The sequence below is a fragment of the Coccidioides immitis genome, assembly GCF_000149335.2.
Source record: "Coccidioides immitis RS genomic scaffold supercont3.1, whole genome shotgun sequence".
NCBI lineage: Eukaryota > Fungi > Ascomycota > Eurotiomycetes > Onygenales > Onygenaceae > Coccidioides > Coccidioides immitis.
In genome coordinates this window covers 5,622,499-5,649,374 of record NW_004504310.1, presented here as the reverse complement: position 1 = coordinate 5,649,374, position 26,876 = coordinate 5,622,499, and the positions used below count along the sequence as shown (strand labels likewise).

Here is a 26,876-nt window from a genome sequence, read left to right as displayed (position 1 = left end):
ATATGACTAAGCAAAGTTCATCCGGCCATGTAAACTTAGTTACTGGTCCGTACTGGTAATATTACAGATTTATGTAATATGATAGGTTGGCAGCCAGTTGGCAACCAGTTCTGTAGATGTACTCCGTAGAGAGGATTATTCGGAAAGGTTAGGGTATTAGGTGAGTATGAGTACGGAGTACGGAGTATTGTTGTCAGAAATCAGGGATTAGGGGTTGGGGGTTGGGGTTAGGAGGTTATGGTAGCTTAGGGAATGGTTAGGGAGTATGGAAATGAAATTTTAGGGATCAGTTAGTGACTAGGAAATAAATTTCAAATGTCACTTTGTATGTTTGGTTTTGAATTTTATATTTCATCACAGACAGTTGTATCATGACACGGTGCAATGAGCTCAGGAGACACCGAGTTGATCTGTATCCTATGTCAAGGATTGGTGGAGACGGATCTTCCTCCACCGCCTGATCGATCAACCTCCCTCCAGCCTTGAGGCGATCTCATACAAAGGATTATCCATCGAAAGTACCAAGCATGGCGCCTTGTGCCCGCTTTCATCATATCTCGAGAGGACTCGAGGGTTGTCAGGATTGGCTGAGGCGCCAGAGAGCGTTCTCTTCTTTGTCCAGGACGAGATCATCGCGATGTGCCTGTTGGAGATGCTCATGCGAGTATCGCCAAGAGGTTAGTGCGATGAGCTGCTTATTCAGTCAGTTGGTCACGTGTCTACATACATTACAGTATCATCATCATCATCATCTTCTTCTTCTTCTTCTTCTTCTGCCTTCGATGATCTGTACTGGGCTGTTGAAGGTATTGCATTTGACAGAGGTGGACGTATAACGTCCTCCTTCAGTTTCCCACTCTGCTATTTGTCGAGCCACCTTACTGACTGCGTAATTAATTATGGAGTTCGCAAGGTCATTGGCACCGATGAACGCAGCTTCCTCTCCAATGCCTCGTCGTTTAAGAGACTCGATCGTTTTCTCACGTGTCGTGCCACTTTGTGCCTCTGCTCCCAACTGTTGCAAGGTTAATAGAAAGAAAGTGCATTCTGATTTGGGCAACTCACAATGAATCCGCAACCTCCTCAGGAATCAAGAAAAGAGTACCAAGGCCACCCACATCCTCTGCAAGGCTCTTGTATTTGTCGCCTCTAGCAGCCCAGGTTCCTAGCTTTTCCAGAATAGCCTCGGGCGAGGCATCAACTAACCCAGAACGCGTAATAATTTGCACGAACTTCTTGAGGGTCGTATCCCCCAGCCGCGTACGACCAGACAGCTCGACCGGCCATGACAGCGTTCCCTCCCTCTGCCTCTCCCTCTCTCCTCGACCTCTCCCCTGGATCCCAGACTTCGCGAAACCGTGGCTCGCTTGGGAAGAGTCGACACCACAGGAACCGGCTGTCACCGTACGAAGCTACGGCTTCACGTTTTTCCGATATCCGAAGGTCGACCTGAAGATCGCCCAACGCCCACCACGATGCCACATCGAGGGCAACCAGTCACCTAGGCGCTATCTCGATGATAGCCAGTCAAGATCATGGAGAACAGAAGTGATGGATATCCATGGCAAAGGAGCAAGACAACGTGCTGAACGTGTCAGTAAATCAAATCTTATGCCGCGTGGATCGCTGGTGGAAGGGAAGCCCCCTTTTCCAAAGCGTCCAGATAAGGCAGGGGAAGCACCAACAGTAACAATTGTATTCGTGTGTGGGCGTACGGTAGGATCAGATGGGAATTGGACCACAGGATAGGGAGAGCATACTGAATGTATCAGTGAAGTCAAATCTTATGCAGTATGGATTTCTGGTGGAGGGGAAGCAGCCCTACTCTTGTTGAACACAGAAATAGCATGTAAAAGCCATCTTGCACAATCAATTCTAATTCTACTAATATCATTTTAGCAGGTAATCATAAATCTACCAATTCTTCATCATATGACCGAAGGAAAAGTGTGAAATAATTGAAAAGACAGTGATTTCACATGCTCCAACTTTGAAGACCCCCCAAATCAGGAGATGTAGTCAATGGAAAATGATCTTGCACAATCAGTTCTAAATCTATCGATAATCTTTCTGAAGGAAATTGTAAATCGCCTATTCTTTACCATATCACCGAAGGAAAAGGGTGAAATACATAGAAAAGGTGGTGATTTTACGGAGTACACCTTTCAACTTTGACACCCTGAATCAAGAGATGAGGCTGAAATTGCCCATTTTGTGTCCTTCCTGAAGCGCACGTGCCAGGACCATTGCTGAGGTCGACCTTTACTTTTACTGCGAACGCTGCGTTCAATGGATCCCCCCCAGTGATCAACGAAACCGAGAACCACAAATTGCAAAAGCCGCTTCTAAAAATAAACTACCCTATTGGCCTTTTTTTACTTTTTATATACTTCACGTGACGTCGCGTAGTGTTCGCGTAGCAACCACTTGCAGACTCCTCAACATCTTCCTCGACTACCGGCGATGAAGGTGCGCGGAGGTACGGAGTAGTGACTATCTCATTGTCGATTTTTGGAGTGAGTAGTCTGGGGGGCTCGTGACCGGAGTGGTGTGACATAGCATAGGTGCGTATTCCTTTACACTCAAAATCCACAATGGCTTGCTGATTTCAGCGTGCTGCGGCAGTTGCCCACAATGCTACTTCAACTCTACCGTCTAATTCCACAATCCATCCGTCTTCTCCTTTATCGCCTTCTCCTACCAATTGGCGAGCACCTTTATGGCAGCGGGACCTACCATGTCCGGGATGTCCAACGGTTACCCTTCAATCTGTATCTTAAACGGTCCCGGCTTCTTCGTGTCCAATATGAAGCACATGCACTCAAAATGGTTGCAGAATACACAACACTAAATGCGCCCCGGGTTGTGGATTTCATAGAGTTGCCAGCTAAAAGGGAAGGTTGGCTGTTGACTAATTGCATTGAGGGTGACATTGCTGGAAAATGCCTTCAGACAATGAATGCTGAACAGCTGCACCAGTTCAGTATTGATTTTAGGAATTATGTTGAGCAGATCCGGTCCATCCCAAATCCATATCCTCCCCTTATCTGCAGCTCACTCGGCGGAGAGTGTCAGGATTGTCGGATCGACAATGAGGATGGTAGCACTGGACCCTATGACAACATTGCTGATTTTAACAAGCATCTGATGGACATGTGTGGCCTGATTCCAAACCCTGCTGACAGAGCTGTGATCGCAAATGTGCATTCCCGCTCATACCGTGTCTTCTTTACGCACGCGGACCTCAACCCGGCAAATGTGTTAGTACACAGTGGGAGATTATCTGGGTTTGTGGATTGGGAGTTTGCAGGTTGGTATCCCGAGTATTGGGAATTCACCAAGGCATGCTATATTGTGCGCATATGGACGCTGTGGTTGGAGATGATGAAAGGTGCATTTCCTGAATACCCTGATGAACTGAAAGCTGAACAGATACTCCGAGATCATACCTGTCCCTTCTGACATGCAACATTGTACGGAGTGTTTCTTTGTGTCTAAAGCCCGTGGCGCGCTCAAGGGACCAACCTTTGTTCCTTAATAGTTGATTCACAAGTGGGGATTTAGATTATGATGTTGCAAAGTGCTATACCCTATGTACATGGAGCTCTTACAGTGGCCCTTCAAGGCAGGCTTCATGGCTCAGTGCAGTCATTCTCCCATCTTGCAATTCAAAGAGTTTCTTGAGCATGCCATGCTCTCTTATCTTTGAACCTTTTCTTTCGTTTGAATGCTCAATTTCAGACCGGAGAGAGGAGCCAGCACGAGGTTTTCACTGGGTATTTGTAGTTTTCATGTACGTAGGTTATAGCAGTAGCGGTCTATGCCTCGGGGTAAAAGGTGTACAAAACGAATCAATCAGCTAAGTATGTTCCAGACAGCACTTCATCGCAAAGAAAACTCCAAGGCAAAACGACTAGAACTAGAACGATGCAACAACATATTCCCCTGTCCCTTGCTCTATCTTGGATCGATTCGCATCCGCGATTTCATACGCTTTGGCCATCACCCGAAACATCTGGCGCATTCACAACGCCCGCATCATGCAGCCGTGCCACAGCATCCATCGCCCAAGCTCTACATCTAAACCCCGAGTCCTGCGAAATCATATTCGGATCGCCCAAAATGTGGTCGATTTGGGCATGCCCCTGCGGCAGGGGGACGGTTCCGACTTTCAGTGCCAATGCTAACATTTTCGAACGAACAAGATTGTTGGTATATTTGCGCTCGTAAGACCAACCGCCTGTCTTGTTGTTGGCGTGGTGAACAACGCCGCCCTGGCGCAGGTCGTCGCCGGTGACATAGATCCCCAATGATACTCCGTCGCATTGACGGAAAGAATAACGTAAATTCCGTTGGGTTCCATGATATCTTGGGATCGAAGATATTGTCGAGATGGACCAAACTGTGGAAACCGCGGATTGGAAAAAGGATTGAATTCAGCAGGTCGGAACCAACGTGTATGGTTAGAGACGAAGAAGACGCCTCGAAGGGATCATATGTGTGTAGATTTGGATATAACGGTAACAGTGGAATATAAGACTGGAGAATCAATCTGAGGTAAGTTTTTTTGGATTAGAAATCATTCAAGAAGCAGGACCAAGCGGAGTGACCTTATATAGGTAATCCTAGAGGTGTTTCGATGGCACGCGGCCGCCGCTGTGAGCGTCATGCAAAGAAGATGTCTGTGCGCAGATTGGAACATGCATACTGTTTGGGATCCCTGGGAACTATCGGCGCTTGCAGTGTTCAGCGTCCAATAAAGCAATAGGAATCAATACATCGCATTTTAACCAGTCGCAGGATGCACCATGAATGCACTGAGACGAAGATACTGCGCTGCGAATGCTCGGATTGGTGGTGAACATTAGCGCTTGTCGCTCAACTTCGATCATGTTCGTTTATGGAAGGAGAGAAACACGTTCTCCCCTGGCTTGCGTGTAACCAACCTCGATCTTGAGTTTCAAACTTGTCCTGATTCCCGTCGTCTTTCGCGGTTGTAACGAAAGACGGGCCACCGCGAAAGACCACCAAGTCGCCCGTCTTCGAGATCCGCTCCAACGTCTCCTGTCTTTCCACAGTCACCCGCCCGTTGGCATGCATATCAAAAAGAAGACAGTGGCCGGATCATCAGGAATGTGGAGGAAGACAAAGGACTGCCCCGTGCACAGGTATCATCTGCTAGCTGCAGTAATCGATAGGCTTACGGGACAGCCCGGAACACAGAGCGCAAGGCGCCAGCAGCCAGCTGGGATGCATGATTTTTCCCAGCACTCAGATGGGTCAAGCACCACGAGAATGGTTGGTCTGGGGAGATTCGCCAATAACTCGCTCGATCGGAAAAGCTCGCTAGAGGTTTCAGAGACAGAGTGAGTCTGCCTGGTCCTTCTGGGAATTGGGCAACATGGGGAAGATGTCTCCAAAATGCTGCAGGAAAGGTGTCAGCCCTCAAATGTCACATATATGTTTGTTGCAGGGCAGGGACGCGTTCCCCTGAAACGGCCATCTGAATTCACTTCAAGTGCATCTAAACGGCCGTGCTTCCAATCCAGCAACACAAGAGATGAGGGGCATGATACGCCACTGATTCCTGTTAGTTTCCAAATCATCAATAAACATTTGAAAATGGGCACAATCCTGAGGGGCCGCAACTTGGCGCTTAGTGGCGCAAGAAAGGCCGAAATGCAGCAGTTGATTCTGTGGAAATCATTCGCGTCCTAACTTCTTATAAGTGTCAATGCGTTTCGCACTAGTTATTTTTGGTCTGTATGGCCTGGGGACGTTTTTGACCAGGGGAAGATGGGGGAATACTCGTGAAATCTGTCTTGAGACAGTATACAAAGTAGGGCTTAGGGCTTAAGTAGCAGTCAGATTGGGTTTAGTGTGTTTTTGTGGCGCCTCGTCCCGCTTGTAAAACTCGGTCTTCCAACAAACTCTTGCGCGATGCTCGTCAGTGCCCTGGAGACCATGTCTCAGTTTGCGAGTTGGCAAACAGGCGTGAGCTTTTTACTTGGAGCAGGTATTTCATTACTGGTCTCTTTCTTCGCTTCCAGAAATCGCGAACAAGCATTAAATGGAAGTTTAAGCGGGTCCAAAATCAAAGATACAACCCTTTTTAACAATGAAACATTCCACAATGACGATGATGGGGACCTACGAAAGGCCCTGACGAATCTGAACGAATTCGCGATAACTGAATTCTGACGTAAGCTGCAGAAAGCCGTTTCATGGGCCGATCCTAGCCAGTTTTACAATTGGGGTCGCGTGTATCCTTCAACCAGGCGTAGGCTGGTGCAGAGGCGCCGCCTTAGAAGTCAAGACTGTAAGTGTACAAGGTGGCTGTAACTGATCCTGCAAGTCCTGGAGCCCCGATCTGGTCTTATTGGCACGCTTGCACTCGAGAACAAGAAGGAATATGTCGTGGAACGTGGCCTGTTCATAGTATCGCACCACAACATCCACGGCTTTCATGGTGTCGTCAACGGGTTGCTGGCTATTAACAGCCAGTCCGTCATCGGCAACGTAGTAGTTTAGAATGTCCTCCCAGAACGGCACTGTCGCACATTCGCGAAGTTTCAGATCGCTTGCCAGGAGAAAAGCGCCATGCAGCTTGGGGGAGGCAACAAGCCGTATGGCTGAGTGAACTGCGGCGGCAGAGCCATTTCGCGTGTTTTTGATTGAAGAAAATGGACCAGAAGACTCAAATACTGGAGCTTGGGAGTTGGCAGCGCCATCTTGCAGGAGAAGCCCGTCATTATATGTCAGAGGACGAGCAGCACCTGGCTCTTGGACAGAAATGCAAGGCTGAGGTCGGGCGTTTTGCATGGTGCGTAGACCAAATGGAGGAAAGGGACCAAGACACCAAAGGCGGCAGGTGAGATGGCAGCCAATCTAAAGGCGCGTGAGGTCCGGCAGCTCCGGACCACAACAGGCCTCGCCTGGAGGTCTCAGGCCGCATAGAAGCCATTGCGAGCGCAGTGTGATGAATCGACGACCGCGAACCCGAGCCATCCCATCAACTCATGCTTGCAGCGCGGCCACCGGGGCTCACCCCAAAAGAAACTCCGTCCTTTGAGGAGCTCGAACTCGTCACCACCTCTCGTCTTCGTTGCTCGTCACCGTCTTGTCGTCTGCTATACTTGAAAAAAATAAGATGGGCCAGCCCATTTCTACTAGTTGCTCGCTTTGGCGCCTTGGCCTGTTCGGGCTCTGGCTTTTTCTTTTCTTGTTCCTCTTCGACTTCAATTTTGACTTCAATCTTCCTCTTCATTCGATGCCCTCCGCTTCCGCTCTCTGCTGCCATGCTGCTGCCATGCTGTGTCACCTTGCTCTCCTATCCTTTGTGTCTGTCTGCCACTGGCTGGCTTCCACCTGGCCTCTCTGTCCTTCTGCCACTTGGTGGTCGTCGTCCTGGTTGTAGGGAAGTGTTTCTGGCCCGTTCTTTTTTACCTTGTTGCTTTTTTTTGTATGGTGCTTGCCAGAGCCCAATGTGCGCGAAAGGTGCGAATTGCTCATTGTACTGTCTCACACGAAACTCTGTATTTAGTGTCACGGCCTGCAGCCGTTCCCTTCGACTAACCGCTGTGCCGTACCTCTGTGGCAGTCAGCCCATGCGGTACTACTGAATTAAACACTTAGACCTTTTTTTTTTTTTTTTTTTAACGCAGAGTATCAAAGGCAGAATCATATTTTTAACATCTTTGCACTGTCAGCTAAATAGGGTAAATAAAATCATCCATCCATCCAGCTGTACATTTACCTAGAGCTCTCTCTGTTATATTTAACTCAAGCCGGCGCATTCCCTTCGCCCCTTGACTGCTCCTGCGCGTAGATCTCCTCGAGCGGCCTTGTGGATAACATCGCAGCAAGTTTCGGATCTCCTCCGGCTTGACGCATCAGCTCCTCTGTGTTATCGGTGTCGTTTCCCACCAGACCAGTGGGAGGCCGGCCAGCGGGTGGTCTTTTAACTGGTTCGGTCAGGCCATAATCCGTTTCCTCCCGCCAGCTCTCTGCCAGCCGGCGTCGTCCCTCGCGCGTTCTCGTCACAGGATCATTCTGGTGCGCAGGGGTCTCGTAAAGGTGAAGCATGAAATTGGACTTCAAGATCCAGGCCCAAAAATATCTGGGGCAGCCGGGCAGCTTGCAGTACCAGGCCCAGCTATACGACTTCCAGCACGGGATAAAAGGATTCTTTTTTAGAAGAATTGTGAACAAAGAACGATTCAATCACACAAGGGAATGTCAAGAAGAAGAAGAAGGATGTGGGGCATCAGGTTCTTTAAACCCTCCAAGCGTTTCATTCCTTGCCAGCCTCCGCCGGCTAGCCAAGAATGGCAGGTGGGGTAACGAATCATGCCGCTCACAAGCTGGGTTCAAAGCTCTTTTCCGCTCACGGATCGGCCCGCGAAGGTGGCGAGTCAAGCCGTCGGCGCTGAGATCTGGGGCCCGACCCAGGTGCCTCGTCCCGCTCCTGGCGCAGGCGAACGACAAGTCCTTTTCCCCCAGATGGTCCTGCCAGTTATTGAGTATAAAACTCTCTTCACAGCCAGGAAGCCCATAGGTGCCAACCACTTGGTTGTGTTGTTCCGATCTGCCCATTTGAAAGGCGATAGAGGGCTGGCGAGCTCACCTGGTAGCAGGAATTGGCTGGCAGTGGCTTCATTTTCTCGGCTGTTCATGCGTCTCCTTCCAATTCCTCACTCAGATCCTCTTAGTATCATGGAGATCGTCACATCTGGAAGGGTTTTCGAAGGTCGTTCGATTCGCAGGGTGAACACACTTGGATAAACGTTATTCTGCCGAAGCGTCAGAATATCGCACTAGCCGAATCGAATGTTAACGCGATTATGATGTCGAAATAGTACATTCGAGCACGACTTTGTCCACGCTTCGTTTTGACGTCATGCCTCCTCGAAGAATCTGTTCGAATTGATTAACAATCTGGGACTGCGGTTCTGTCCCCGTTGCGAGATGGATGCTTCACCTGCTGTCATGGTCAAAGTCGAGGGTGGCGATGATCACAGAGAAGTGGTAAGTACTAGTACGTGCTAATAATACCAACATGAGGTGGCCTGGAGAACATAAGCAGCGCGCTGGGAGGAGATGACTTCGTAGTATTTGCCTAGATAGCATGCTCAAAGAATCTACGGCACTATTGAATTGCCGTTCAAAGATATGCTATTATGCCTTTTGTGGTAAGAGGTGAAACTGCCATTCAAAATATTTGGCGTACCAAGTTGGAAGACAGTTCTTAGGGATTTCGAATCGCATTGGCAGATAACATGCTTAGACAGAGGCGATGCCAGCTCAAACAAATACCGAGACTGCAAATTGAACAAAGTTGAAACATTCCTCCACAAGATCACAAGACAAAAAGTATACTCCAGAGCACACTTCAGAGCACATGCCTCCACTCCGACTACGTAGCTTCCTCAGTCCGCCTCGGCATTGTTGGACAAGTCGTCGAAGAGCGATTCCACTGCCGCCTCGGTTTCCGCGGCGGTCGCGTTTTGCTTTATCTCAACATCGGCGAACGACCAATTCCGATGACTGTCCTGTTGGGCCTTCTTCCTGATGGTCGAATTTTCCGCGTTGATGTTAAGTTGCAGATAATAGCGGCGGTATTCCTTGCCGTCCTTCTTAACCAGAGCGCCGACATCCAGTCTGCTCCCGATTTTAGAGTCGTTGGTTCCACTTTTAGTTGGCGCAGCTCTTTCGCCCGGTGTCCCGTTGCCCCTGACGAGCTTCGTCATGCGATTTTTGGAGCCCGTTACCCATGTTTTGAGATCCTTGAGGGAATTTTGCAGCGCGCGAGAAGCCATGGTTCCAGTGTCGAAAGGATTGGCGCGGAAGGGCAAATATGCGATGTTCGTTAGGCCTATTTAGTAAGTTAGTACCAGAACATAGGTCGGTTTCGATGGCTTTCTCACAGTCTTATTGCTTTCGACTTGTCAGATGTTGGCAATCGAGGGACTGATATGATGCACATGGCATATTTCGAAGGATCTGTAAGGGGAATTTGCATGCCTTTTATGCCTGTTTCCAGCGTCGCGTTGTTAGCGGCAGGGGCGATGTTTTCTGCTTGCCGCCCAGACAATTTGCATGATTTGGTTTCGGGAAGGGCCTGGAAGGAGCATTGGTAGGCGGCAGGATCGTTCCTCATTCATCCGAACATTGCAAGCCAATCACAGAGTCTTGTTGTCCTTCTCCTGACACACTATCGAGGGTTTCAGTGCGGATGTGAGCGCGTAGTATACCAATCAACCTCGTCATTACTGAACTACACAGTCCTGTGTGGGGATCTGGCCTCTGATCGCAGCTTGTCCATACATATTTGTGCATTGCCAAATATAGATGATCACAACTTAAGTGCCGCCGCCGGCCTTGGCGCTCTGCAAGAAGACAAATCCGTTCTGGACTCAACGCATTAGAAAGTGCAATCAGCTTATCGCCATGGTTTGAACAGAAACTGTGCAGATCATTGGAGGGAAAACAAGTGACAGCAATTATCACTGGATTCCTAGAAAAAGTCTTGAAACCCGTACCAGACTTTCTGCAATACCAACAATCCGGGTTTCAAAAAGGGAAATATTGCGCGGTTGAGCACATTCGAGGCCGAGTGTGCATTAGAAAGGTGAGCGGCGCATAATGGAAGTAGTTAGTCCAAACAAGGCTAGCTTTCCATCGACCTTTTCCGTAAGTTAATCATAACCGCTAACTTTCGGCTCGACACATTGGCTCAATCGTCGAATGGCCAGAGTTGCTCAAAGACAGCTGTATCCCAACCTGGGAGAGTGCAATACTGGGCGATGAGTTCCTCCTTTCGCTCTTTGAGCAATGCCTTGACTTGCTCGTAGCTTTCATGTTCCACGACGCCTTTCTCAGGCCATAGATTTCTCAGATCGCGCTCAATATCCTTCATTAACTTGATGCCCAAATCCGCACGTCGCATGTCCGCTTCGATTTCAATGGTTTCAGGCTCCGAGAACGTGAGGGGGAATCGACGGGCGCTTGAGTTGGATTGAGAATTTTCTCTCCATTCATCCTGCAAGTCAAGCAGTAGTGCGCAGAAGTGAGCTTCTCCGAGTTCAAATATGCGGCGAGAAAGATGGAGGAGATTTGCACTTGGGGATTGTTGAAATCTGATCATGCGATACTGTTCTGGATTCTTGCTCCGAACCAGGCTACGCCAGGCAATCATGAGTGCCTTGTCCAGAAATTCATTGAGTGCCGCAGTCTTTTCCTCGCCTTGCAATGATTTGATGCTTTCGGGCATTGCTGGACGCCCAAGATTGTCCCCTACGTCAGGGCCGTTGTAGTCGAGAAAACAAGGGTCGACGCAATGGTCAAATAGGGGGGCTATTTGAACAGATTGCCAGTCAATGATGCCAAGAACCTTCAACTCTTCTGGGTCCACGAAAATGTTTTCATGGTGTAGATCATTGTGCCATAGATGACCATCGGTTGGCAAAGCATTCTCACACAGCAAAGACTCCAGGATCTGAAAATAGTAGCCTAGGGCTGCGAGTTTTTTCTGCGCGGTAGGTTGGTATAAAGGTGCAGGGCCGTACACCATTGCCATCTGTTTTGGCACATGGTTAAGTTCTTTGATGGCCGCCATTTCGCGAAGACCAATAGCTTCCCGGTAATTTAAGATAGAATCCCCTTGGTAAGCAAAAAGATTAGCCACAGTGTTGGCAATAGCTTCCGAAAGCAATTCTTACATGGGCCCCTATCACATTTGATGTTTACCCGCCCTTCATCACTCCATTCACGCGCAACAGAGGGGCCGATCGCGAACTGAGAATCCGTAACGGCTTCCCCATCCTTGACATATAGCGGATCCTGGCGTCGTGGGTCGACATCTTTGGCATAGTATAGACTCCCAAATCCAGTAAACTTGGTGTGGGTCCATCTCCTCTGATAGTCGACAACCTGTAAAAGGATCTTGAGTTTCTTGTTTGGCTGCAAATCCCACCACACCTTTGAGAGAGGAACCCCTGGCATCTTCTCCATAACTATATATTCGGCCCCGACAGAATTCCTCTCGTCAACGCGGGCATTCCAGGCGTATACGTGCGGCGCTGGGGTCTGGAGTATATTGCGCGCAAATTCCATTGTTGCAACTTCGCTCGCAGTGGTGTAGTAAGGTATGCCGGCATTGGGATTTGGAATCTTGGCAATAACTTCCTTGCCATTGTCCATGGTAAGTAGGTATGCCTTATTGTACAAGCCATCAGGGCATTTCTCAATGTCAACACAGCGATTAGCGCCAACTGACGTCGCTGCGACGGATGCAAGCCCATCTAGACTGAACTGCACTCGTCGACGCGCCATTTGCTTGTCCTCATCAAGGAGGAAGCGTCCGCGAGTGTATTCGAAGAGTTGGCTATCTTTGCCTATATATGTACTGTTTGTCAGTGACCTAGCGAGCTGGAGGATAGCGAGCGTATCTCACCAGGAGCGTTGGTTGCCATGCCGGCAGATGGAGGATGTAATATACGTCTGACGGCAGCTGATAGGAGGTAAGGCCTTGCTAGAAATGGCATCTTCATGTTCAACGTAGGCCACCAAGGCTACGTAGTGACATAGAAAGACGAGGTGTTCAAACAATGTTCGCGTCCCTGAATTGGCTGATCCACCGTTGTCACGGCGTCGACGACCAATAGGCCACGAGAAGGGTAGATCAACGGGCATTTTCCAACGGAAAAACGTTGTTCCACCATTTTAGCGCGTTATTAGGTAGCGAGCCCCCGCCCCGAACCCCCTTTCTAGAGCCTGTCTTAGTATTTCGTTATTATAGCTACCTAGCTGGCAACAGGGATTCTACTCCCACTGCGCCCAGTTGAGCTCCTAACATAATACTAAGTCCTACAACACCTTCGGCCCTTCGGAGATTCACGGCTAAAGTCTCCAACGAACGACCGAACAAACGAATACTGGATACCAGGATGGCGAGTACGAACCACGATGAAGAGGTCTGGAGATCGGACTAGGAGTTCATGGCGTGGAACCCAGAGAACATGGGCTCCGCAACAGTGATCTCAAAAGAAGACTTCTTCCGCGCCCTGGAGAGAGATTCCGAACGCGTGCATAGAGAAATAGCCAAGGCTATGGATAGCGGAAGGTTCAACATCCAGAGATTGCGAACTGAAAGGAATGAACTGCGCGAACGTGTTCAGGAATTGGATACACAGATTAACGCCTTGGTGATGGAAAAGCATAACCTCCAACAAGCAGTTACCAACCTCGCGATGCAAGCTCACCCGCCAGGCCCACTTCATACCCTAACCCAGCACCTCGCACACCCTGCCTCGCCCTGGCTCACCTCGCTCGCGCACACGCACCCTGTGCTCGCGCGACTCTCGCCCTTGAAGTAGCGACATGGAAAGGGCAGAATTGGAGGTTTGCTATACTTATATAGAGTGGCTTAAGTACGGCTGAGCGGACGGGAAGCCCTGTTCTCTACTTCCTATGGTCGTACGTGCTCATCATATGCTGACAACATCAATAAAGGCTCATAGTTTACTCGCACGCATGACCGCTGCGCATTCTACTACCTTCTCAGCAATGGTCTTTCTAAACCTGTCCGCTATGGGAGCTGATTTTGACATAGCACAGGGAAAGTATATTTTGAGCTTTGCGCAATAGAGCTTTACGATGTCGATAACCTCTACTTCTTCTCTCGCTTCCTTTTCGGCATTCCGGAAAGTTTGGGAGGAATCTATGTGTATACGCGTAAAACCATGATGCTAACCGTATCTTGGAGTTGCCTTTGGATACATTGTTCAAGAGATCTGGAATAAACTGGTCATAAGTGTACGATACTATTAATTTTTCGGCGATAGGCGCGAAGCCGGCATTGGAAGTGTTTGGACGTTGATATTGACGACGATGTGCTTTCTCTACCATAAGGGATCATGGTGGTCGCATTTCTCTCTATTCGCGACCTATCTTGAACGAGTGCGAAATTTGCCCTCCCCCGAAGCCGCCTCACGCACGCGACAAGGCATGGCTGAAAGCTGTTGAGGGCGAGATCTCACGGCATTGATATGTCAAAAAGGATATCTAATATACATATGATTGTTTGATTGCATGGCATGCCACATCCTGCTATTCGGCTCTTAAAAAATGTCCTTTCTATATGCTCCCAACCCGTATACAATAATATCACCTCACAAAGTGGTACCAGAAACGAAAGAAGAGAGATTCAGAAACCGCGGTTCGAGTTGCACCTAGAGAGTCTACTGGGATACCAAAATTGGGTCATCCCTGAGCCAAATACTGTTTCAAATTAGGCGTGCCACGGGCGAAAGTTCAAACCCCCCGCTCTTTCAACTCGGCAAAAATGAAAAAGCTGGCCTTACAGCTCAGAGGTGCCCATTAATCCCAAACCCCATCGGCCAACTTCTCGCATGGCTTCTTCGCCACCTTCTGCAAGTTTGCCGTTGTCATTTGCAGGGTTATTCCCAAGCAGGCCGGCAACGCAATTCCATCCATCTCGTCCACCACCCCATCGCAGCACCTCATTCTTGAACCGCTCTCCGGCATCTCTGTTCGTTGATAGTTCCCCGCCCTTGAAAACATCCGACCAGACCTTATTCGCTATGGCTCGATCAAAAAGATAACTGTAATACGTAGCACCATAGCCCACCAAATGTGCAAAATAGCCTTGCCACGACGTCCGTGAGCCTGGCGGATCTGGAAGACTGCTATGAGTGGAATAGACATCATGGTAGATTCGGGTGGAGTCGAAATTTGGCTCCAAAGGCCGAGACGAGTGATAAGCCTGGTCTAGCAAAGCCATCAAAATTTGGACTTCGTTGTCCATGCCACCATGCATACTGACCCGGCTCTGCCGGTTTAATTCCATACTCTTCACCATGTGCTCCGGCAGTGGTTCATTTGTCTCCCAGTGACGTGCGTAAAGAGCCAAAACTTCAGGGGCAGTCGCAAAATTTTCCATTATCACAGACGGAAGTTCAACAAAATCAGTCGCGCAACGGGTCCCAGAAATAGTTTGCAGGTCTGTACGAGCAAGCACGGAGTGGACCGCGTGGCCCATTTCATGGAACAGAGTCTCCAAATTGTGCTCGTTTAGAAGTGATGGCGTTGATCGCGATTCTGACTGGTCGAAGTCGCATATCAAAGCGACGGTCGGCAACTGATAGAGTTTATTGGTTTCCGGCTTAATAGTTGTAGCCATACCGTCATTGGGATGAAGGGAAGATGATAGATCGGCACATTCCGCAATCTCAGCTTGGGAAATTTCGCGAGAGCCACGAAGGGTAAAGTGCGTAGGATTGGGACTCTTATAGGGCCTGGTGAAGAGATCACAGTAGATCACCGCAAGTCGTCTGTCAGATTCATCCACCACGTCAAGCCTTCGCACATCTGGGTTCCAGATTTCCCCAGGCAAAGTCTCAGTGGGAACTAGTCGAATACCATAGAGTCGCGTGAAAAGCCGGGACAATCCTTGTATCACGGTACCGATCGAGAAAAAGGCAGGAAGTAGAGTGGACTCCCGTGACCTTCTAACCCGACTATGCCGTGCTGAATATTGGTGAACATAATAAGCATGATCCCATGGCTGTAACTGTGTAGCCGAAGGGACGTCAGCCTGCTTTAATGCAAGAAGCTGCGATAATTCATCCTGAACCTGCCCTCGATTGCTGGCGTTGAGAGCCTCTAAAAAGTTAACAACGGCTTCAGGTGTTTTGGCCATTTTATCACTCAGGGTCATATGGGCATAGCTTGGAAACCCAGCGAGTTTAGCTAGCTCCGCTCGCTTCTGAAGAAGGGTCTCGAGGCGCCGAATCTGAACTTTAGACGAAGTTCGAGAAGTCACATAAATCTCCTTCCTTGTTTCTTCATCGTGGACAGAATACAAAGCAATCCTCGGAATATCACCGAACATCGGAACTGCAACTTTCCTCCATCTCTGGAGCTGCTGTATGAGTGAAGGGTCCATTCCACGAAGTTTGTTCTTATCCACAGTCACATGGTCGGTCTCGGGCTGCCTGTTCGTTACGAACATGGGGCCCAATTGACTTATTTCATTAGACAACGCAACGAATTTTTGTCTATCCTTCGGCGGCAAGTGTATAGCAGACTGCGAAAAGTCCTTTAGCAAAACCCGAGCTGCCACCTTTTCCTCTGGGCTCCAGTGTGACGTAACATTGAGATCCGCAGAAGCACGTTTTAATTGCGCGTCAAGCTCTGGTGTTGTATTCAAGACGTTCATATATTCAAACATAAGTGCATACGCCTGGGTTGCAGCATCCTGAATTTGAGGGCTAGGGTGGTTCAATTTCATAAACTCGGCCATGTCTATCACCCGACAGAGTAGGTCGCTCAACCGATCAAGGTCCCGGACCATTCCCCTGTAATCCTCGAGCGTCGAGGCAGCGATGACCTTCGCCACTATCTTCTGGCATTTTTGCAGCGAAACCTGGGCAAACTGGAGGAATCCATCAGGGCCCGTGAGGTACTGGTTCTGGAGGAGACCAGTGCGTTTGGAGGTACTGGACTTCGGCTGGGAAAATTCACGCCAGAAGGGCTCCGAATCAAAGATGAGTCGTAACGTTTGGTCATCCCGTGCCTTATCTGAAGTGCTGCTTGAGACCGTGTGCTGGCACAAGGGAGAAGCAGCCGACGCTCCTTGAAAGTAGCGCCGAGTTTCGGCGTTCCGTCGAAGGATACGGATACATTGTCGACAGGTCCACGACCTTCGATTCAAGGTCTTGAGCATTTTGACATCGCATTTGTCTGCCGGGATCTGGCAGTGGGTGGCTGGGACTCGAGAACGCTGTGAGTGTTGGTTCTGGGAGGTTTTGATCGGCGAAAAGCAGCGGCCGAAAATTCCAAGTCTTGCCGAGAACTCAAAAACATCGTTGGTGTCTCATTCAACTTCCAAAGACCCTCTCCTCCACGTCTGAAGTCTGCAATTGGGCGGAGCCAAATAACTACACGCACACAATGGTATTGCATCCACTGCTCCTACGGGTAAGGCTTTCTCCTGATCGGGATGTGTTGGCAGTAAATACTGATTTCTACCTTCAGAGAGCGGCTGCCACGAGCGCCGCAGTCCTCATGGCTGGCGGATTCGCCGCATATCCTGGACGCACATTGTACGCCGAAGCTCCGTCTCAACCATCAGTACGTCAATTGGACTTCCACTGTGTCATTTCCCCTCAGAATCAGTATATCTAACATCCTATATAGCGCCAGCGAAAACCAATCTACGATGAGGACGGCGACAGCACTCCAGTCGAGGCCCAAAAACCACTCCCTGTCACTCCGACTCCCTCCTCCACACCTCTTCCCTCAACGACCTCAAACCCCTCCAATTACGAATCTCCCACGGATCAATTAGCAAGGCAGATCCGTCAAGTAAGACTCTTCCTCTACGATCACTCCCTCGCTGCCGAGAATGCCTTCAATGATGCCCTCTCCCGTGCCCTCAACGCCGAATCAAGGTTTACCAGCACGATAGCCTCATTGGCCCCATCACGCGAGTCTGGTGAACGCCTGCTTCCCGGAAGCATTTATGTGATTGTAACTGCCATGGCCGGATCAATCGTTTCTCGAAACCGCGGCATCTTCTTACGCACAGCCACTCCCTTGACTGCGGGTACAATTGCTGCTTGGACTTTACTACCTGTTACCATGCGAAACATTTCTGATTTGGTGTGGGAATACGAAAAGAAGGTTCCTGCGCTTGCAGAGCAGCATGTGAAGGCTCGCGATGCGGCCGAAGAATCCTGGAGACAGGCAGTGGCTCACAGTGGCTACGCAAGAACCTGGCTGGAAGGGAAGATTGGAGAGGGAAGACAAACATTGGAGGAATGGATTAGCAAGGGAAGATAAATACGCCAGTCTTGAAGCTCTTTACAAAGCGGCCGACGGTTTACAACCAAAGATCTTTGAGCTCGGCATATGTATATGTACTGTAGTAGAATCTAGAGAGTTGGGGTGGCTTCCAACATTCGCATTCATTTTACCCGGTTTCGCCGTTGTCTGGAATAAAAGGGAGACGATCTACTATTGGTAAACCGGACCGTAATGGTATCTCACAAAACTCATGTAGCACAACTCAAAAGACGGCTTCTTTGACTCCCGACGCCGTTTTTCCCAAATAAAAGTGCCCCAAGAATTAGCTACTCTGCTGGGGTTGATGCGCCTTCAAGTCCAGGAGAAGTTACATTGCCTCGATCCGTCGCTTTCGGCGGAGGCGCAACCGGTGTTCCAGCCTGCGATGGCACGAAGTCCTCTTCTTTGCTTTTCTGTTCGCTTTCACGGAAGTATTCATCGAATGAGGTTGGTACAGTATGCACATGTCGAGCTTTCCGTCCATGCCGACCATGAGTCGTTGCGGCTTGGGAAACCTGCCCACTATTAACACTCGGTGAGAGAGGAGGCAGCGATGCCATCTCTGCCGGAACTAGGAAATGATTCCCCGGCTGAATTTTTGGCGATTGCTTAACTTGTTCCGTGATTCCATCTTTTGTGTCGAAGACAACTTCTCCGGGCCCCTCAACCTCCTCTCCTAGACCAACCGGTAGCCTGTGTAGAGCTCCATATCCTAATACGGCACCGAGAGCACCTTCCCCGCCCCAATTCCTATTGGGCACTATTTCCACCTCTCGTACAACGTCAAATTCGCTATTATATACCCATAAAGTGAGACTCCTGTTCAGATGGTCCTCGACGAGCTCCCCGAGTGCGGCTTCCCCTCTCAAAGTCCCACTTGGCGTTCCAAGGATGTAATCTGAATGAGGTAGTAGGCCAGCCAAGTAGGCAGGACTGAGAGGCGAGGGAATAGACAGTATGTGCCATATATGCTGTGTGGAAGAGAGAGGTGCGAGTTGCAAAGTGAGACCTAATGTGGGCTTCTCTGGTGGGATGGGGATAACGACGTTGTGCGTCCGTTGTCCCTAGAAATCTGATAAGTATATGCTTGCTGTGACCGAGAAAGGTAGTAGATCCAAGACTACCTTCGCACTCCAAATCTCTAAGGAGACGCTTGTTCCGGCACAATTGCGAACCTCCGTCGCAAACAGGTGAGGGTCAGGTTCGTCCTATCGATATCTCACGAATAAGCATGCAGGCCGGAGCACTGAGAGGGGCATCCGTATTTTCCTTACGATAAGTCGGCCATTGATTCCAACTATGAAATCAAACCAAGGCTCCAGAGGAAGGTCCGGGTCCTTATTCCGCAGTATCTGGAAGCCGTAGGAGTTGTCACCCGTGGTGCTTGTTGGCTGCTTGGGGAGATCGGAATCCAGCCTCCCAATGAAGCGATTTAAAGCCCCGAACATTGGAGATGATTAAACAAGAAATATATTTATATCAAGCGAATTTACAGCACGTTTTGCAGTTATAATTAAAAGGAGGTTTTGCTTGCATGTACTTTTTGCCGTACCGATGTGATGCTCGTTGGCATTCTTGAAGTGGTATTGGTGACATCAGCGCGACAACCCTCCCAGAGCTCGGCCAAAAAAGGTTTCTCGCGACGTTTCGCTTAACTGTACGTCCCAGCCATAGCCACTAACTAATTATCGGAAAGCTTCTCTAGCACTGCATAGTTGAGTGCCTATGAAAACTACTCCCTGATTGAATACCATCGGCTACCTGTGTCTCCCCTATTATGAATGGGCGATAAGAAGCTGAGGTGGATGACTGGTTGGCGGTATGGCTGTTGAGGACGAAGCTCCTCCGCCGGAGGTCAAACATTACAACAAATATGGAGAAGTCCCCTGGGATATTCAAAAGTATTAGTTTCTCTACCTGCTTGATATGCGGGAGTGCTGACAGCCAGATTATAGCTACTGGGCCCAGCGCTATAATATCTTCTCTAGGTATGATGACGGCGTCTGGCTAACTGACGATGCTTGGTTCGGAGTAACCCCAGAGCCTGTTGCAAAGTATGTTCTGTATGGGTAGATTGCAAACGAGAATAAGCTGACGGTTGGTATAGTAAAATAGCGGCGCATATGACCGCTGCAGCCCCCCAGAAGAAGAGCATTGTAATAGATACATTTGCTGGCGTTGGAGGCAACGCGATCGCTTTTGCACGCTCCAACAAATGGAGAAGGGTCTACGCAATTGAGAAGAACCCAGCAAGTCTTCAATGTGCAAAACATAATGCTAAGATCTACGGTGTCGAAGACAAAATCACTTGGTTCCAAGGAGACTGTTTTGAGATTCTTAAAACCCAGCTGAAAGACCTGGCACCTTACAGTGTGATTTTTGCAAGCCCGCCCTGGGGCGGTAAGTTGGATGAACGTCGTGTAATGGCTTAGCAGTGCTAATGTGCGTCATTTCAGGACCCGGATATCGATCTGATAAGGTCTTCAATCTGTCCACGATGGAGCCCTACTCTATAGAGACTATTTACTCTGAGTTCTCGGCGTTTACAACAGATATAGCTCTCTTCCTCCCAAGAAGTTCTGACTTGCGACAGTTGGCAGCTTTAGTGAAAGATGAAAGGAAGGTCACAGCCATGCATTATTGCATGGATGGAGCAAGCAAGGCCCTTTGTATCTATTATGGTGATTTCAAAATTGAGCAGGAATAGCAGAAATCCGCATTGCGAACAATCTGTATTCATGCTAACTACATGCACGATGATGAATGTGCGAATGGTTTTCTAGCGCTGTTTGTGCTAACAAAAGTGTCCCTCCAGGATGATTAGCTGAAGAGCTCATCCTAGCAGGGCTGCGTGGACAAGATTTCTGCAACAAGAGACTTGGCTGCAGGAAGCTACGAGAACTTGGGATACCGTAAGCACTCCTGTGGAGGGGAACGGCTTATTCTGTCAGAATAACCTCTTCTTATCGCCCCCAAAAGAACAAAGCACGATGGAAGAAAAATCTCTGATTTTCTGAGTGAAAGTTCTCCTCCCCAAGCCACGCCATCTCCGTAAACATGTACGGAGCAAGGCGGGTAGTCCCTTGGGGATCGGCCTTCACACCTCTGGATCGCCGTATACGAGCTCGGTTCATCCACATGCAAAATGCACCCTATCCGCTGTCCCCAGCACACACATATATCTACGACCCGCTTACGCAGACCCGTGCGGTCAGCGCGAATGAATTCAACTCTTTACCTTCGATAAGGAACGCGCCGTCAAAATGCTGTCGCACTTCGGCCATGACGCAGCTACTATTCCTGAGGTTGGCGGAGAATCCAGTACTGGCCGGCCACATGCAGGCTTTCTTGCAGTTGAAGCTTCAACGGCGGGTGAAGATAAGAAACGACTCTATATCTGTAGTTTTTTTCTTTTTTTTTTTTTTTTAGCCAGACTCACAATGGAAAATAAAAGGGATTGTGGGAATTTGATTTCAAATCAAGGACACAAGGAACATTGTTTCACTGACTCTTGAACTAACTCCGATTCCCACTCTTTTCCATCGGCGCCCCAGCGCAGACTAGATTCTGACAAGTCCCCCAAACAAATCCTTGTGCAACAACATTCGGTTCCATATAGTTGCAGCAATATTCAACATAATAGCAGCTTCAATGTAGTATGGCAGGATTATTTCTCCACCACTGGATCCCAATTGTCAGTGATTGGAATTGACACTGTCACTCTAAAATACTCCCAGTATACTGGCCAAAATCTCTCAAGGCCCCAATCAACAATCCCTATAGTGCAGTTTGGCCGGATAATAATGTTGTCCAGACAGAGATCCCCATGAGTAAGAACAACTTCATATCCTCTTATGCTTCAAAGTGTTTGGTGCTTTAAGTACTCACTTATAGGAATGTTTGTCCTCGATACTAGAATCAGCATTTCATTGTCAATAGGGGCAATATGTACCCCTCCCTTACCTAGGAAAACATCAGGAAAGGCATACAGATCATTTGGGTCTAGAATGAACGTGGGAAAGCCAATATGTTTCAAGTAGTCTAAACGTGGCTTGATCTTCTTTTGGGGAGGTGGTATATGGGATCCTGTCGGCGGAAAGAGCTGTACCGCGGTTGGCTCGACTCTCTTTGGAGCAATGATGTCGCTGAGTTTTTAGTCTACAAGGTAAAAATCAAGTTCGTAGGCTTCACAAGGGATTGCAATCTCAATGCCCGAAGAAGTACCCATCCAGTCTTTTCGATGAGCATCGGGACTAGCACAGAACCTTTGACAGGAACTTTTCCACCCCTTTAGCATTTGTAAGAAGGTGAGATACCATTGGCGGGACTTACGTTTTGCAAGAATTGCGTGGGCATGCTCCCATCTCTTGTTGAGTAAATTGATACCCCAAAGCTCAGAGTATTTCGTGTTTGCTACCTAATTGGGGGCAGCTATTTCAAATGATCATTGAAGTATGCGGGTATCGAACAGTGGTTCACATGTGTTATAGAACACAACATGTTTTCTGGTGGATTCATTGTCCAAAGGGCTAGAACAATAGCTTTAGTCGAAAACAGTGTGGGAAGATTGGAATAGGTTAGTCAATTAGCTAAATATGGAGTACATTGAGTGAGGTTAACACAGCATGTGGTGTAAATCACTCGGTGATGCCCAGCCCCCATTGCAAGCCGAATAGGATGTGCTATTTTTAGTGTCCTGATAGTTCCTTGCCTCTATCTCTAGTATTTTCAGACCAGCTTTAGCTATTATTCTGAATGAGAATGAGTTTGCTGTTGTGAACGTGGATGATATTGGTATCAATTTTGTCCAGAGCGCAGGTCCACGTATCAGAAATTCGGCTCTTCCGTTGACGATCCCGAGGACTCAAGAAGAGGTCCCGCCGCATTTTGGTCACGTGATATATCCCTTCGGCAGCAAGCTCCAGCAGCTCGCCGCGCAAGAGCTCAACAGGAATCAGACCTTCACAGCAGCTTTGTTTCTTTCCACCCGGTGGTCCACTGAAATCCATTATAATATCCTTTTCTAGCTTTTCAATTTGTTGTTTCTTGCCCGTGGTTAAAGCCACAAACTCTTGGTGATTTCCTTCTACAAACCTGTGCTCTGCTACTCCACTTGCACTCACATTACTTTCTTAAACCATAAAGAACCCTCTATTTGCCGTCATAGAATTCTGGCGCACGATCGCTGAGTATTGCAGAGCTTCAAGTCCACCGATATGTCCCAGTCCACCCAGGCTAGCGGCGTCGAGCCGCCCGAAGATGACCCCTTCGACACCTTTATGAGACAGCTGAACTCCCCCACGAACACCCGAGAACTCGAATTCATGAACAGAGAGCTTGATCCCGGTGAAAAAGCAGATGACGCTGTGGACTATGAAGACATCGATGATGATGACGATCTCCCCGATGAAGAGCCACTCCATGGTCAGGTTACCGTGGACACGGAAACCCAGGAGGGGGTTGATAACTGGGACAACTTTACAAAGAGCCTCGAGAGCGAGCTTCATGAGCAACCAGCGGTCGACGAGCTTGACGATTTGTTTGGCGATGTGCCCTCATCTCCTGTTGCGGAGGGAGTAGATAAACCCGTGGGGCTGCGGATGCCACAAGAGACACCTGATGAGTCGGGAGTGAATTCACTGGTAGATGAGGTCGACGCGATATTTAGCGGTGTCGACAGAGAGAGATCCCCAACTCCAATGGATATGGATCCAGAGACGCTTCGACAGTACCAGCTACAGCAGGCTCTTTTTGCCATGTCCTCCTATGGCCCAGATAACCCACCCGCACCCCCGGAAAACCACGAGGAGCTCCTAGCATCGCTGTGGCCGAAGTTCGATCGCAACTCTATGCCACGCTTCCTTGAACTTCTACCTCCGAAAAAGTCTCATTACATCGGTAAGACGCCACTCAAGCGACCTAAGCGGGTTATCCCTACGAAATTAAAACTCGAGCTGGCTCAGGATCAGGAGCGCAGTTTCCGTTCCACTGGTAAAACGGCGAGGCACGCTTCAGAGCTAGAATCGCCTTCTGTGGTTGTAATCACGCCACCCGCGAAAGATGAGGATACCCTGAGCGACATCATGGACTTGGATGATGATGATTTGGACGAGGAACTCCCGGGGGGTGTAACTATGCAGGACTTACAGTTTATTTGTGCAGACTGGGATATCAAAGAAGTTGTCTCCGATGAAGAAGAGGTTGAAGGGGCTCCCCGGGCTGCTCCCAACGATGAATTCAGTGAAGATGAAGATGACTGGCTTTTTGAAGTTCCTCCTCCAGCCAAAAAGCGGAAGTTGGATAAAGACCCAGCCGATTATCTTGCGCTTTCGCACATCGATTTACCCTTGTTGGATGATCCCGCAGAGACTACTGCTAAACTTGCGAGAAAGCTAATACTCGATATGAACGATCCTCGTCTTTTGATCGATGAAAGAACACCAGAGGTTTCGGTGCAAGCAACGAAATTCGGAGGGGCCAGAAAACTCAGCGAAGTTTTCGGAAGCTCGACAAAACGCATGATGCAGCGTTATAACATATCTAACGATGAGGCTTATGAGATGTTAAAGGAGAATCATAAGAATAAGGTACGCAGTACTTTGGGAAATATCGTGTTGGAGCACAGTATGCCTGCAGTGCGACTTCAGTGGCCTTACTATAAGACGAGGCTTGCAAGACAAGAAGCACGATCCTTCCACCGTCCGGTTCTTACGTTTTTCCCTGGGCTCCCGGTCACTTTCAAAAAGCCAACGTTTATTAAACGTAAACACCAAAAGGGCAAAGATGCCAAAACTCTTTATGACTCGACAAAGTCCTTGTCGTTGGCCGACAATTCAACTGTTTTGTTGGTCGAATATTCCGAGGAGCATCCAATGATGATGTCAAATTTCGGAATGGGAAGCCGGGTGATCAATTATTACCGGAAAAAAAACGCGGAGGACGCACTTCGCCCAAAGGGTGAAGTTGGAGAAACGGCGGTACTTCTTCCGGAAGACAAAAGCCCGTTTTCTACTTTTGGTCATGTTGACCCGGGAGAAACAACCACTGCAATTGCCACGGGAATGTTCCTTGCCCCTTTATTTCGTCAAGAACCCAAAGGTACCGATTTCCTCGTTGTTAGAAACAGCACAGGCGTCGAGGGCGCGAGCTATTACCTACGAAACATTGAAAACCTTTATGTTGCGGGCCAACAATTCCCATCCGTCGATGTACCCGGACCTCATTCGCGTAAGGTGACAACCGCAGCAAAGAACCGCTTAAAGATGATCTGCTATCGTCAAATCAGGAAAAATAGGAACCATAGAGTCAGTGTGGCTGATATCACGGAACATTTTCCTGAATCTACCGATATGCAGAATCGCCAGAAGATGAAGGAGTTCTTGCAGTTCTCGAAGGATCATAAAGAGTGGGAAATGCGATCAGGAGAACCCATCCCGGACGAAGATGTCCTACGTGGTTATGTTAAGCCCGAAGATGTCTGTCTTCTAGAGTCAATGCAAGTCGGTTTACAATATCTGCATGATGCAGGCTACGATCGGGAAGAAGACGAGGACGACGACGGAGATAAAGAAGGTGATAGCTTGGAGCAACAGCTCGCTCCATGGAAAGCAACCCGAAACTTCCTTCTCGCTTCCCAAGGAAAGGCGATGTTACAGTTACATGGCGAGGGAGATCCCACCGGCCGAGGAGAAGGATTTAGTTTTATAAAGACGTCTATGAAAGGTGGTTTTAGAGCCGTGGGTGAAAGTGTTGAAGACAAGCTTGACGCTCAGAGGCTTAAGGAACTCGGCGGACACAGCTATAATGTTGCTCGCCAGCAGAAGTCGTACGAGGATTCTATTCGCAGGATTTGGGAAAGTCAGAAAAAGAGCTTGTCATCCACAATTGAACACTCCGATGCTGAGAGCGATATTGATGTTGACGAAGCAGAAGATTTGTTTGGTAAATCTTCCCGGGTAGATCGACGCACTCCTCTTACAGGACGCCGCGACGACGATACGACGAGTCAGTTCAGCAGATTAAGTACATCAAGTCAAACCAATAAAGTTATGAAGATTACTCGCCAGGTCAAAAACGCGCAAGGTCAGATTGAGGAAGTCCAAGAAATTGTCAAAGATCCAAGGGTGATCAAGCAGTATCAGAAACAGCGTTATGAGGCGGAACTCAGGGAGTTGTCGTATGTGACGTCCCATCCATCTGCTTCCTATTCGGCCTGCTAACCTTCTTTTTAGTGCGGCTGATATGGTGCCAACTGGAGATCCCGAAACCGACGCCAGGCGTATGAAACAGTATGTCAATCCTTTTCATTCCTCTTAAATCAGTATGGACTAATCAATTACTCCCTCACAGCATCCAAGACGAACTCCAGCGTCTACAACGCAACAAAGAGCGTCGTCACGCCCGCGAAAAGCAAAAGTCCCTTATGACCGAACACAAAGAAGGATCCCCGGACGCAGCCAATTCACCGGCGCCCGCCACGGCTCCAAAGGGTGCCACACAGCGCAAATGCGCCAACTGTGGACAGGTTGGGCATATCAAGACGAACAAGAAGTACGGGTCCCTTTTTATTTTTCTCTACCATTCACCCCCTCGAGGACATCCTATTAACCACCACTACTCGTCTCTAGGCTCTGCCCCCTTCTCAACGGGACGATGAAGCCCGAAGAAGGTGGGAATGCGACAGCATTTATGATGCCGGCACCGGCGGTTTAAAGCATCCCGTTAAATTTGACTACTGTTTGCCTCCACATTCTAGCGCTATAGCTATCCTTACGCAATTCTTTCACGTTTAGATTCCCCATCGTTTTTATTTTGCGCCTGATGATGGTATGTAAACCATATTTTCGCCAGGCAGGACTGGCACTCTTGAGATTCCCAGATGTGTACTTTACTGCCGAATAGAAGGCTTTGATTTTTCGGCTGGCGATACACGGCATATCAGGCTCGCTTTTTCTTTCCCCCACCCTTTTTTTTTTTTTTTTTTTTTTTTTTTTTAAATAAAAAGAAAG

At 48.7% G+C, this 26,876-nt stretch overlaps 15 protein-coding genes across 15 annotated transcripts; 6 read left to right on the top strand and 9 right to left on the bottom strand.

Annotated features, from left to right (window-relative positions):
• Positions 1-465: 465 nt before the first annotated feature.
• Positions 466-1,287, bottom strand: CIMG_01075 (uncharacterized protein; the record flags this gene model as incomplete). The annotated part of the gene is made up of 4 exons (XM_001247303.2): positions 466-643; positions 728-858; positions 887-1,015; positions 1,207-1,287. 4 exons carry the CDS (start codon positions 1,285-1,287, stop codon positions 466-468), a joined length of 519 nt encoding a protein of 172 aa, XP_001247304.2.
• Positions 1,288-2,634: 1,347 nt separating this feature from the next.
• CIMG_01076 (uncharacterized protein) lies at positions 2,635-3,603 on the top strand (the record flags this gene model as incomplete). The annotated part of the gene is made up of 1 exon (XM_001247304.2): positions 2,635-3,603. One exon carries the CDS (start codon positions 2,635-2,637, stop codon positions 3,460-3,462), a length of 828 nt encoding a protein of 275 aa, XP_001247305.2. The 3' UTR covers positions 3,463-3,603.
• A 383-nt stretch (positions 3,604-3,986) lies between these two features.
• CIMG_10676 (uncharacterized protein) lies at positions 3,987-5,100 on the bottom strand (the record flags this gene model as incomplete). The annotated part of the gene is made up of 2 exons (XM_001247305.2): positions 3,987-4,402; positions 4,947-5,100. 2 exons carry the CDS (start codon positions 5,098-5,100, stop codon positions 3,987-3,989), a joined length of 570 nt encoding a protein of 189 aa, XP_001247306.2.
• Positions 5,101-6,270: 1,170 nt separating this feature from the next.
• On the bottom strand, positions 6,271-7,300 carry CIMG_01078 (uncharacterized protein; the record flags this gene model as incomplete). Its single annotated transcript, XM_001247306.1, has 2 exons — positions 6,271-6,888; positions 7,049-7,300. 2 exons carry the CDS (start codon positions 7,298-7,300, stop codon positions 6,271-6,273), a joined length of 870 nt encoding a protein of 289 aa, XP_001247307.1.
• Positions 7,301-7,636: 336 nt separating this feature from the next.
• On the bottom strand, positions 7,637-8,217 carry CIMG_01079 (uncharacterized protein). The gene is made up of 2 exons (XM_001247307.2): positions 7,751-8,217; positions 7,637-7,695 (listed from the first exon to the last, which is right to left on the bottom strand). The coding sequence occupies exon 1, from the start codon at positions 8,083-8,085 to the stop codon at positions 7,783-7,785; it is 303 nt and encodes a 100-aa protein (XP_001247308.1). The 5' UTR covers positions 8,086-8,217; the 3' UTR covers positions 7,637-7,695; positions 7,751-7,782.
• Positions 8,218-8,349: 132 nt separating this feature from the next.
• On the top strand, positions 8,350-8,784 carry CIMG_01080 (uncharacterized protein; the record flags this gene model as incomplete). Its single annotated transcript, XM_001247308.1, has 1 exon — positions 8,350-8,784. One exon carries the CDS (start codon positions 8,350-8,352, stop codon positions 8,782-8,784), a length of 435 nt encoding a protein of 144 aa, XP_001247309.1.
• Positions 8,785-9,428: 644 nt separating this feature from the next.
• On the bottom strand, positions 9,429-9,818 carry CIMG_01081 (uncharacterized protein; the record flags this gene model as incomplete). The annotated part of the gene is made up of 1 exon (XM_001247309.1): positions 9,429-9,818. The coding sequence occupies one exon, from the start codon at positions 9,816-9,818 to the stop codon at positions 9,429-9,431; it is 390 nt and encodes a 129-aa protein (XP_001247310.1).
• A 493-nt stretch (positions 9,819-10,311) lies between these two features.
• On the bottom strand, positions 10,312-12,595 carry CIMG_01082 (phosphotransferase enzyme family protein). The gene is made up of 3 exons (XM_001247310.2): positions 12,455-12,595; positions 11,721-12,395; positions 10,312-11,661 (listed from the first exon to the last, which is right to left on the bottom strand). The coding sequence occupies exons 1-3, from the start codon at positions 12,549-12,551 to the stop codon at positions 10,736-10,738; spliced, it is 1,698 nt and encodes a 565-aa protein (XP_001247311.1). The 5' UTR covers positions 12,552-12,595; the 3' UTR covers positions 10,312-10,735.
• A 206-nt stretch (positions 12,596-12,801) lies between these two features.
• CIMG_01083 (uncharacterized protein) lies at positions 12,802-13,937 on the top strand. Its single transcript, XM_001247311.2, has 2 exons — positions 12,802-13,430; positions 13,513-13,937. Exon 1 carries the CDS (start codon positions 12,999-13,001, stop codon positions 13,374-13,376), a length of 378 nt encoding a protein of 125 aa, XP_001247312.1. The 5' UTR covers positions 12,802-12,998; the 3' UTR covers positions 13,377-13,430; positions 13,513-13,937.
• Positions 13,938-14,359: 422 nt separating this feature from the next.
• CIMG_01084 (mitochondrial intermediate peptidase) lies at positions 14,360-16,747 on the bottom strand (the record flags this gene model as incomplete). The annotated part of the gene is made up of 1 exon (XM_001247312.1): positions 14,360-16,747. One exon carries the CDS (start codon positions 16,745-16,747, stop codon positions 14,360-14,362), a length of 2,388 nt encoding a protein of 795 aa, XP_001247313.1.
• CIMG_01085 (uncharacterized protein) lies at positions 16,635-18,843 on the top strand. The gene is made up of 3 exons (XM_001247313.2): positions 16,635-17,001; positions 17,059-17,154; positions 17,221-18,843. Exons 1-3 carry the CDS (start codon positions 16,975-16,977, stop codon positions 17,863-17,865), a joined length of 768 nt encoding a protein of 255 aa, XP_001247314.1. The 5' UTR covers positions 16,635-16,974; the 3' UTR covers positions 17,866-18,843.
• On the bottom strand, positions 17,225-19,388 carry CIMG_01086 (golgi reassembly stacking protein). The gene is made up of 3 exons (XM_001247314.2): positions 19,143-19,388; positions 18,993-19,076; positions 17,225-18,932 (listed from the first exon to the last, which is right to left on the bottom strand). Exons 1-3 carry the CDS (start codon positions 19,314-19,316, stop codon positions 18,156-18,158), a joined length of 1,035 nt encoding a protein of 344 aa, XP_001247315.1. The 5' UTR covers positions 19,317-19,388; the 3' UTR covers positions 17,225-18,155.
• Positions 19,389-19,543: 155 nt separating this feature from the next.
• On the top strand, positions 19,544-21,346 carry CIMG_01087 (RNA methylase). The gene is made up of 4 exons (XM_001247315.2): positions 19,544-19,769; positions 19,824-19,922; positions 19,976-20,268; positions 20,325-21,346. The coding sequence occupies exons 1-4, from the start codon at positions 19,690-19,692 to the stop codon at positions 20,573-20,575; spliced, it is 723 nt and encodes a 240-aa protein (XP_001247316.1). The 5' UTR covers positions 19,544-19,689; the 3' UTR covers positions 20,576-21,346.
• An 82-nt stretch (positions 21,347-21,428) lies between these two features.
• Positions 21,429-22,232, bottom strand: CIMG_01088 (uncharacterized protein; the record flags this gene model as incomplete). Its single annotated transcript, XM_001247316.1, has 4 exons — positions 21,429-21,549; positions 21,757-21,780; positions 21,858-22,013; positions 22,201-22,232. The coding sequence occupies 4 exons, from the start codon at positions 22,230-22,232 to the stop codon at positions 21,429-21,431; spliced, it is 333 nt and encodes a 110-aa protein (XP_001247317.1).
• A 670-nt stretch (positions 22,233-22,902) lies between these two features.
• CIMG_01089 (transcription initiation factor TFIID complex 145kD subunit) lies at positions 22,903-26,580 on the top strand (the record flags this gene model as incomplete). The annotated part of the gene is made up of 4 exons (XM_001247317.2): positions 22,903-26,044; positions 26,100-26,156; positions 26,218-26,418; positions 26,496-26,580. The coding sequence occupies exons 1-4, from the start codon at positions 23,085-23,087 to the stop codon at positions 26,578-26,580; spliced, it is 3,303 nt and encodes a 1,100-aa protein (XP_001247318.1). The 5' UTR covers positions 22,903-23,084.
• Between the last annotated feature and the right edge of the window lie 296 nt (positions 26,581-26,876).

What these genes read in the sequence shown, in the direction of transcription:
- CIMG_01079 (XM_001247307.2), bottom strand. Translation starts at nt 8,085, where the DNA reads ATGCTTCACCTTTACGAGACCCCTGCGCACCAGAATGATCCTGTGACG.
- CIMG_01082 (XM_001247310.2), bottom strand. Translation starts at nt 12,551, where the DNA reads ATGAAGATGCCATTTCTAGCAAGGCCTTACCTCCTATCAGCTGCCGTC. An exon ending in CATGGCAACCAACGCTCCTG is followed by an intron (nt 12,396 to 12,454) that starts GTGAGATACGCT and finishes GTACATATATAG; the next exon opens with GCAAAGATAGCCAACTCTTC. An exon ending in CAAATGTGATAGGGGCCCAT is followed by an intron (nt 11,662 to 11,720) that starts GTAAGAATTGCT and finishes TTGCTTACCAAG; the next exon opens with GGGATTCTATCTTAAATTAC.
- CIMG_01083 (XM_001247311.2), top strand. Translation starts at nt 12,999, where the DNA reads ATGGCGTGGAACCCAGAGAACATGGGCTCCGCAACAGTGATCTCAAAA.
- CIMG_01085 (XM_001247313.2), top strand. Translation starts at nt 16,975, where the DNA reads ATGGTATTGCATCCACTGCTCCTACGG. An exon ending in TGCATCCACTGCTCCTACGG is followed by an intron (nt 17,002 to 17,058) that starts GTAAGGCTTTCT and finishes TTCTACCTTCAG; the next exon opens with AGAGCGGCTGCCACGAGCGC. An exon ending in AAGCTCCGTCTCAACCATCA is followed by an intron (nt 17,155 to 17,220) that starts GTACGTCAATTG and finishes CATCCTATATAG; the next exon opens with CGCCAGCGAAAACCAATCTA.
- CIMG_01086 (XM_001247314.2), bottom strand. Translation starts at nt 19,316, where the DNA reads ATGTTCGGGGCTTTAAATCGCTTCATTGGGAGGCTGGATTCCGATCTC. An exon ending in GAATCAATGGCCGACTTATC is followed by an intron (nt 19,077 to 19,142) that starts GTAAGGAAAATA and finishes AGATATCGATAG; the next exon opens with GACGAACCTGACCCTCACCT. An exon ending in TAGAGATTTGGAGTGCGAAG is followed by an intron (nt 18,933 to 18,992) that starts GTAGTCTTGGAT and finishes TCAGATTTCTAG; the next exon opens with GGACAACGGACGCACAACGT.
- CIMG_01087 (XM_001247315.2), top strand. Translation starts at nt 19,690, where the DNA reads ATGGCTGTTGAGGACGAAGCTCCTCCGCCGGAGGTCAAACATTACAAC. An exon ending in GTCCCCTGGGATATTCAAAA is followed by an intron (nt 19,770 to 19,823) that starts GTATTAGTTTCT and finishes GCCAGATTATAG; the next exon opens with CTACTGGGCCCAGCGCTATA. An exon ending in ACCCCAGAGCCTGTTGCAAA is followed by an intron (nt 19,923 to 19,975) that starts GTATGTTCTGTA and finishes CGGTTGGTATAG; the next exon opens with TAAAATAGCGGCGCATATGA.